The 8,671-nt window shown below is 37.1% G+C and overlaps 1 protein-coding gene across 1 annotated transcript in view; it reads right to left on the bottom strand.

Annotated features, from left to right (window-relative positions):
• Window positions 1-4,436: 4,436 nt before the first annotated feature.
• The window catches only part of LOC112141713 (gastrula zinc finger protein XlCGF57.1-like), a 13,471-nt gene continuing 9,236 nt past the window's right edge, over window positions 4,437-8,671 (bottom strand). Inside the window, exon 2 of the mRNA XM_024264862.2 lies at window positions 4,437-6,432. Coding sequence (XP_024120630.1) covers window positions 4,889-6,432 — 1,544 coding nt within the window. The 3' untranslated portion in view covers window positions 4,437-4,888. The remainder of the gene's footprint in view (window positions 6,433-8,671) is intronic.

Below are 8,671 nucleotides of genomic sequence, written 5' to 3'. Positions count from 1 at the left end.
TAGACTAAAAAAATGTGCATGTTGTCTACATGTGTGTTTCCATGACAACACTGGAAATATTTTGTAGACATCTTTAATTCTAACAACTTTTACTTGATCATAGAAAATGTCACTATTGTGTAACCCTTCCGCTCTCCTTAGTTTGTTTACATTAAAAGTGGGGTCATCTGGACCCCCCAAAACAGTGCGCTGAACTTTTTTTTATCTTTGATTTTTGAGTTTCACTAATGTCCATGACAGACATAAAATCCTGTCCACCTTTGTCATGGAAAGACTCACATATCAATATGCGGTTGGAGTCATCTGGACCCCAAAGAGAGCGGAAGGGTTAAACAAAAAGTACTGACTACAGTCTATACTTTGGTCAAGTAATTATAAAAAAAAATGTATTAAGGAAGAGGTTGATTTAAAAACAACACTGCCTGTTTTTTCTGTCTTGTGTAGGGATTCACAGTTTAAACACTATTTAAACAAGAAGTAGTGGCTGCAGCCTATGCTTTGTTTAGTTAAGTAATCATAAAAAATAATCCCAAAAGATGTAAAAAGGAAGAGGTTGATAAAAACCAGACTGTTTTTTTCTGTCTTGTGTTGTTGTGATTCCTGTTTTCTAGTAGAGATCAGAAGTGTTTCTCTGTTCTTTTTAGTTCTCAGTGTTCTGTCTCAATCTTTCCTGTGAAGAATAAAGTGGACGTGAACATCAGTCAGAAGTGTGAAGTCTTTCCCACAGTGTGGCTTTCTGCTGTTTGTTGGTTCTCTGCAGGTTCCAAAGCTTGGCTTGTTCCAAAAAGCAGGGTATGTGAGGGTATGGTTTTTTATTGTCATATCGCCCACCCCTACCACCCACTTCCCCCCAATATAATATTTGACAACAAAAACTTATTAACCCTTTAACTGAATGGAGGGGAACATTTAGAAAACATCTTTTTAAAAATATTGATTGTGTGTATTACTCCCCCAGGTATGGAGCCTCTAGTCTAAAGGGACATATAGGAAAAAAGTTTTTTTTTCCCTAAAAATTGAAGTAAAGAAAATCTAGTTACTGACTGATGAGAGTAACTGGTGCACACCAGTTAGTAATTTTTTTGAATTTTTTTCTTAGTTCAATTTTTAGAAAACATTATTTTCAGTTACTCTCTGGTCCCCACCAGTTACTAACCATTTTTTCCCCCTAAAAATTGAAGATAAAAAAATTTTTGCAAACTGTCAATGTATTTTTAGGGATTTTTTTTTACTTAAATTTTTTTTCTAATGTGATGTCTCTTGGGGGGCTACGTACCATATTTGGTACCTTTTGGTGTTTTTTTTTTCTTTTTTTTTGTGGTTTGTTTCTTGGGTGGTTAAAGGGTCAAGACTTAAGAACTGCTGATCTATGAAACAGTCTGAGTTGGTACTGCTGTGCAGAAACATTACTACATTACTATTACAAAATCGAACATGCTTATGGACACTGGACCCGAGAATGCCCTGCAAAGGTCCACCAGTGCAGAAGGCGTGGCAGAGGTTGTCTGGCCAATTGGATGAAGCCTTATGGACATGTTAACTCCAAGGACTCCACCCCCTAAAACAGCCCTGTGTAAAAGCAATGTTCTAACCCAGGGGTCTGCAACCTGCGGCTCTTTAGTGGCTTCTTGGCCTAACATTTAATAAGTCAGGGAGACTGTTGCTAAGGACTGCCTAACCAAATCTACCTACAGAGAACTAATAAACAAAGCCTGCAAACTAAGACTACCAAGGTACAACTCTAAACTAAAATAACAAAGCCCAGCAGTGTAAGACTGCTGTGGACAAAGAGGGAAAAAAGAACAAAAAAAAAAAGGAAATGGTGATTTTTTAAAGTGAGGGTTACTTAATTAGCATTTATTTTAAGTTTATTAAGGTAAACTGATGGCTGAGGTGCACATAGAGGATAAACTTTGTAGGTTTTTACATCCCTGTTGACCTGAAGATTTCTTGTTTGCTCAACTCTACCTCCAGAATGAACAGATTTTACATGCAAAGCAAAACTATGGTAAAAAAATAAAAATAGTTAAAAGCGCATATTATCTTGTGCTTCACAACAATGGTTACTATATGTCGAGAGCTGCACTGACATGATCCTGTTTGGCACAGAGCATCTTTTATTTAGAAAATAAGTTAGTTGAGTTTCTGTCGAATGTAAAAAAGAAAAAAAATACATTTTGAGAAAGAGACTAGGTTGTCTTTATATTTTTGCTTTTGTTTGTGCCAAAAAGGATGTAATTCTTTTTTTTTTTTTTAAAGAAGGTCATGAATGCAACTCGAAATTTCTTAAAGGCTAAAGTAAGACTATGCGGCGCCTTCTAGGTTTTGATCAGTAGAAAATAAGCCCAAATGGCTCTTTTACTGTTAAAGGTTGCCGACCCCTGATCTAACCTATGGTGCAAATCTTACAAAGACTCTTTCAGACATTCAATCCCAGGTAGCTGCTGCCCTTCCCTGATCAGCTGACGGATCTCCATTCCTTGGGTCCAAGCGACTTCGCACTGGAGAAAAGCTTCAAAAGACACAGGTGGAACCATCAGCGCTGGGTGGGTCTCTACCAAGTCCTCCGGACCACGCAGACTGCAGTCAAGGTTGCTGAGAGAGCTACGTGTATTTCCTGTTTGATTACATTTGGTGCGTTGAAGTTTTCTTCCTGTTTTATTACATTTTTACACATTATGCTTTTCTGCTTTTTTAATGGGGTTTATAATTTAGTTTCTTTAATACACAATGTTGCTGCAAAACTTAGATGAGGGCCGCTGTGGGCTAAACTCCGGCTTCCTTTATCTGACGGGCGTTCCAACAAAAAAACTCCAAAGCCTCCGTCTGCTGTGATGTGTTTATTGCTTTTATCTGCAGGTTTCCAGTCCATACAGTCCAAATGAAAAACAAAAACGAACAATCCAGCTGTGACAGACTTTTTCTAGGTAAGTTAATGCGGTGAACAAATTATATGACCACAGCCAGGGGCTCACCCCACTTCCTCATCCATGCATCCCACAGGTGACAAGTGAGCACCTTTCACAACTCTGTGACGCATGCGCTGACAGTGACACGCCCACAACCACGCAGACGCCGCTAAGATGTACCTGTGTCACCTCATTATGGCTCCTACACACAAGAAGATTTTAGCATGTGTGTTGGATGGAATGTAAGAGAAATATTCTTATTTACCATTGTTCTTGATATTCCACATATGCCTAAACTCCATCCTCTCACAAGAGCCTCCTGACTCCGCCCAGCAACAGTGTCTCATCTCGCAGATATTGATAATTCATGTCGAGAAAATGGTATGGTCGAGTCGGGATTATATAAGTTCGCTTCCTTACACTCCCTTTCAAGTGATCAACTCGTGATTTATTAAGTGATATGTAATGTATTATTACCTGATTGCTTGAAATAAACCATTTCATTCATTCATTCATTCAACTCCTCAAGGCCGTACGGTTTGGAGCCTGGAGTCAATGACGTGATGCTTGTTTGTACAGCTCTTTAAAAATAAGATCAATCAAGGCTCGAGCAGAGCTCAGGGGACCTCTCCACACGTCTCTTCATCGTGTATCTTTTACCTTGTGTTGAATAAATACTCTGAGAACACACTTAGGTTTTATAACTATATTTCCACGGGACAGATTTTTTTCTACACTTTTTTTGGATTCTGGTATTCAATTTAAATTGTTTTAATGAATATACCTTTTTTTTGAGTATCAGGTCACTATGTTTAAAAATCCTAATATTTTATGTTTGATTGTGTACAGGGAAAGAAAAGGAAGACTTCTACAAACAGGTTATTGATGTGATTCTTCAGATGGAGCTGCACACAGACTTCATTTGTAAGTAAGTCAATTATAACAATTTAGATTATTTGCTTTTTTCTGTCAGTTTGTAAACAGAAGAAAAATGTTGAAATGAAATAATAATGAAACAACCCTTTATCTGTTGTCACTTAGTGAACCAGCTACTATAAACTATCATCAGCTACTGTTTGTAAATCTGAGTGATGACATCAGTGCCTCCCAGCGATAAACATCACCGCATGTCACTCAATGAATACAGTACATTGTGTTAAAGTTAGACTCCACACTTCTGACTGATGTTCACGTCCACTTTATTCTTCACAGGAAAGATTTAGACAGAACACTGAGAACTAAAAAGAACAGAGAAACACTTCTAATCTCTACTACAAAACAGGAATCACAACAACACAAGACAGAAAAAACAATCTGGTTTTTATCAACCTCTTCCTTTTGACATCTTTTGGGAATATTTTTTATGGTTACTTATATAAACAAAGTATAGGCTGCAGCCACTACTTCTTGTTTAAATGGTGAACTGTTCAATGATGAAGTAAAATGTGTTAGAGTTAAAGAACTGTTGTCAATGTTGTCATGAAAAAACACATATAGACATCCTCTAAGCATAAAACACAACCACAATGAAGTCGTTCAAGATATAGTTATAATTCAAAACAACACATTTATATTTACAGATACTTCTAACATCATTCATTCTGTAAAAATGTTAAACATATTCTGTCAGCAGTAAAGTTCACTATCTAGCATCTTTACACATGGATTGAAATGTATTACTTTATTTATTTTTTTCTTATTGTACCTTGGAAATTATAAAAACCTAAAATAAACTGTCCCAGAAAGTTATATCAAACAAATCTTTAGAAAAAATCCCTTCTACACATTCAATACTCACTCGTACCTCCCTCTAATAAAATTAGTGCATATTTGTGGTATGGAGACCATCCTTTAGAGGTCAACATTTGATAAGAATTTTAGGATTTAGAGTTTACACTAAATCATTTACTACCCTGACAAGAAAAAAAAACTTTAGTCGTGTGAGTTTTCATTAGAGACTCTATACTAATATTTTCACATTAATCACAAGAAAAATGCTTATCCCCTGTGTGAGTTTTCATGTGTGCTTTGAGACTACACACATGATTAAAACTTGCATCACATTCTTCACAAGAAAAGGGCTTTTCTCCTGTATGAGTTCTCATGTGTGCTTTCAGATAAGATATATAGCCAAAACGTGTACCACATTCTTCACAAGTAAAAGGATTCTCTCCTGTATGAGTTTTCATGTGTTCTCTGAGACTATTTACATGTCTATACCTTTTATCACATTCTGTACAAGAAAAGGGCTTTTCTCCTGTGTGAGTTAACATATGTGATTTGAGATTAGCTATACGACTAAAACTTGTTTCACATTCGTTACAAGAAAAAGGCTTTTCTCCTGTGTGAGTTGACATGTGTGATTTGAGATTAGCTATACGACTAAAACTTCTATCACATTCTTTACAAGAAAAAGGCTTCTCTCCTGTGTGAGTTCTCATGTGGGTTTTGAGTTGGCATGTTTGATTGAAACTTCTATCACATTCTTTACAAGAAAAGGGCTTTTCTCCGGTGTGGATTCTCATGTGTGTTTTGAGACTAGACATATGACCAAAACTTGCATCACATTCTTGACAAGGAAAAGGCTTTTCTTGTACGTGAGTAAACATGTGTGATTTCAGACTGGATAAACAACTAAAACATTTATCACATTCTTGACACAAAAAAGGCTTTTCTCCTGTGTGAATTTTCATGTGTTTTTTTAGATTACCGTTTGTCCTAAAACTTTTTTCACATTCTTTACAAGAATAAGACTTCTCTCCTGAATGAACTGTCATGTGTGCTTTGAGACTAGATGTCTGACTAAAATTTGCACCACATTCTTTACAAGAAAAAGGCTTTTCTTCTGTGTGAGTTTTCATGTGTCTTTTTAGATTACCGATTTTCATAAAACTTTTTTCACATTCTTTACAAGAATAAGACTTCTCTCCTGAATGAATTCTCTTGTGTGCTTTGAGACTAGTTGCATGACTAAAACTTTTATCACATCGACTTGGTAACGTGTGAGAGCTGTCCACATTGTGGAAAGGATTTATGTCTCTTCTGTTCTTCTGATCTCTGTTCTGTGGGTCTGTCTGTCCAGCTGTAGATGATGTTGGTTCTTCATGTTGGTTTCCTTTTTCCTTCCGACTGTCTGTTACATTAAATCTCTGCTGTTTGTTAAGATCTGTTTCACTGTGATCATTTTCCTCATAAGTAGGAATCCCCAGTAAGGTATCAGTCTCCTGCTTCAGCTCAAGCTGCTCTTCATCCTGACTGATGAAGAAGTCCTCTGGCTCATCTTTAATCAGTGAAGGTTCTGGTACTCCCTGTTCCTCTCCAATTTGTGGACGTTCTTGTTCCTCCGTCTCCTCTTTATAATATGGAGGTTCTGGTTCCTCCGTCTCCTCTTTATAATATGGAGGTTCTGGTTCCTTCTGCTCCTCTTTATAATATGGAGGTTCTGGATTCTTCTGTTCCTCTCTGAAGTCCCTCTGCTGGTTGCTGAGATCCTCCTCTTCAGTCATCCAATGCTGGGGAAGGACTGCAAAACACAAGAAGAGGCCATTTTATATGTTTTGTGGATTTTGTGTATTGTCAAGCTCCTATAAACATTTTCATCGTTTCAGTCAGATTATTAATAATTAAACTTATTTAATTTAAATAATACAATTCCTTAGTTTAAACACCAAATAACTACAATCTTTAAAAAGATTACTCAGCACCTGTAACTGCTCATCTACTGCCCAACTACCAAAATTTTGAGGAAGAGCCACTGAGGGGCCATTGCTTGTAAACAAAATTTACTTGTAACAGCACCAATAGAGTGTTTTTTTTTTATAACTGGCTTCTGTTTTCTTTAGCAAAGCAATGAAACACCTTACTGGAAAAGGCTCCCATACCCCACCCCCAATTCTCTTAAAATCGATCATAAATGGTACAAAAAAGGTCTTTAACATTATCTGACTGTATACTCAAAACATTTTGAGAAGAATATGACAGATTTACTGGGTATGTAGCAAACATAAACCTTTTTCTTGTTGCCATTTTCAGCTCAACACTTGCTCATTTATGCTACAAAGAGAACACCAATAAAGTTAATACAAAGTGGATTAATGCCTGTTATTATATTTATGAAATAGTTTTTAGAAAATGTCCTATTAATCCGCCTCGTCTTAAAGTCCACTCCGTGAAAACACTGTCAAACTGTGAACCAATCGTGTTTACATTTATAGACAGCACATAGTAGTAGGGTTGGAGGATAATATTGGTTATCGATATTTATCAGTCAATATTGGACATTATGACGTTGCACCAATAATTCCGATAAGAGAAAAATTTGCAGATAAGATGGGCCAGTGATTAAAGGGTTAAACTGCAGACGCGTCCTACAACCTCGTTGGTACTGCTTAACGGTGTCACCGTAGCGGCCCGACAGCAGCACGGACACGGCGTGCACCACAAAGACAAAAGAAGAGATGAATTTCTTTATCTCTCCTTCACTGAGCTGAGCTGTGTTAGGGAGGGGCTGGTCCCCCCTCCGCTGACACAGACAGCACACAAACGTGGATGGCAGAGCCAGCTAGCAAAAAGGTCCGAAGTGTGTCTGTATTTATCCAAAGTAGATGAAGAGACCGCACTCTGTCTCAGATGTAAAAAAAAGTTTCTTTTAAGGGCGGGAACACCAGTTCAGGTGGTTGAATTTTATAGATCTCAAATCCTACTTGCAGTTTTGCAAAGGTTCCTCCTTATTAAACTTCCCCCAGGAGACATATATCAGACACACAAAGGTTCCTACCCTGTTACCTCCCCTGATGCTACATCCCCCTTTCTTAAATGAAGAACTTCATGGTAACATCACCAAAACGTTTCAGTAAACTTCTCAGTAAACACTGCACTGATCCACAGCAAAGTGTTCATTAACATAACTAACATTTTTAAGTAATTATATCTGTGAAACTGCATTCATTTAAACACTAAATATATCAAGTCTGTCCAAACACTGCACGAAATACACCAGATTCTAGCACAGAGGTGTGCTTGATTCTAACCTGTTAGAATCCAAGTCTATGGCTATGTTTTGGAGAATTTCACTTCTATGAGCACCTATTGATTTTGCACATCAGTTGAAAACAAAACAGTAATTTTGAACTTTAAAATTAAAGTATTTCTTTTGCATGTTATTATATTGGGCATACTTGTATTGAAAAATGTCCTTGTTACATTGCTATTTAAGATGAAGTCTTGACATTTGTTCTGACCGTTAACATGCACTTTCTCTATTTACAGATGTATAGCAGACTGAAAAAGTTAATAGTGTTTGCACTACCTGCTGTTCAATTTATTTACAGGTAAAACAAGTTATGCACATTTGATGGAATACACAAGAGCCATATGCTCTCATTTTGTACTTGCAAATATTTTTTTTCTCAAGAATAAAAAAATATTCCTTGATTATTGGTATCGGCTGCAAGAGGCCAGAAAATATCAGATATTGGTATCAGTTGTAAAAAAAAATCAATGTCTTGCAACGCTACACAAACGGTGCGTTAGCATTAGCGGCTAGTATTGCAGCATGCAAGAGTCAACGTGTAACAACAGCGCTGTCTTCAAATCAACACTTTTATTGAACGTTCTGTTGCTGCTGTAAACCAGCAGTTATATCCTCCAGTTCTGTCTGGATCTGTTTGAAAATGTCTGCATGTCCTGCTGCTGTATCAGCCAAAGCTAACCGCTGCACAATCGGATTAGAGCAGCAGAATGGGGTGGTGGGTGGGGGATTC

Source organism: Oryzias melastigma, unplaced genomic scaffold (assembly GCF_002922805.2).
Source record: "Oryzias melastigma strain HK-1 unplaced genomic scaffold, ASM292280v2 sc00270, whole genome shotgun sequence".
Classification (NCBI taxonomy): domain Eukaryota; kingdom Metazoa; phylum Chordata; class Actinopteri; order Beloniformes; family Adrianichthyidae; genus Oryzias; species Oryzias melastigma.
Note: the sequence above shows the minus strand (reverse complement) of the source record. Positions and strands in the feature narration are given on the sequence as shown.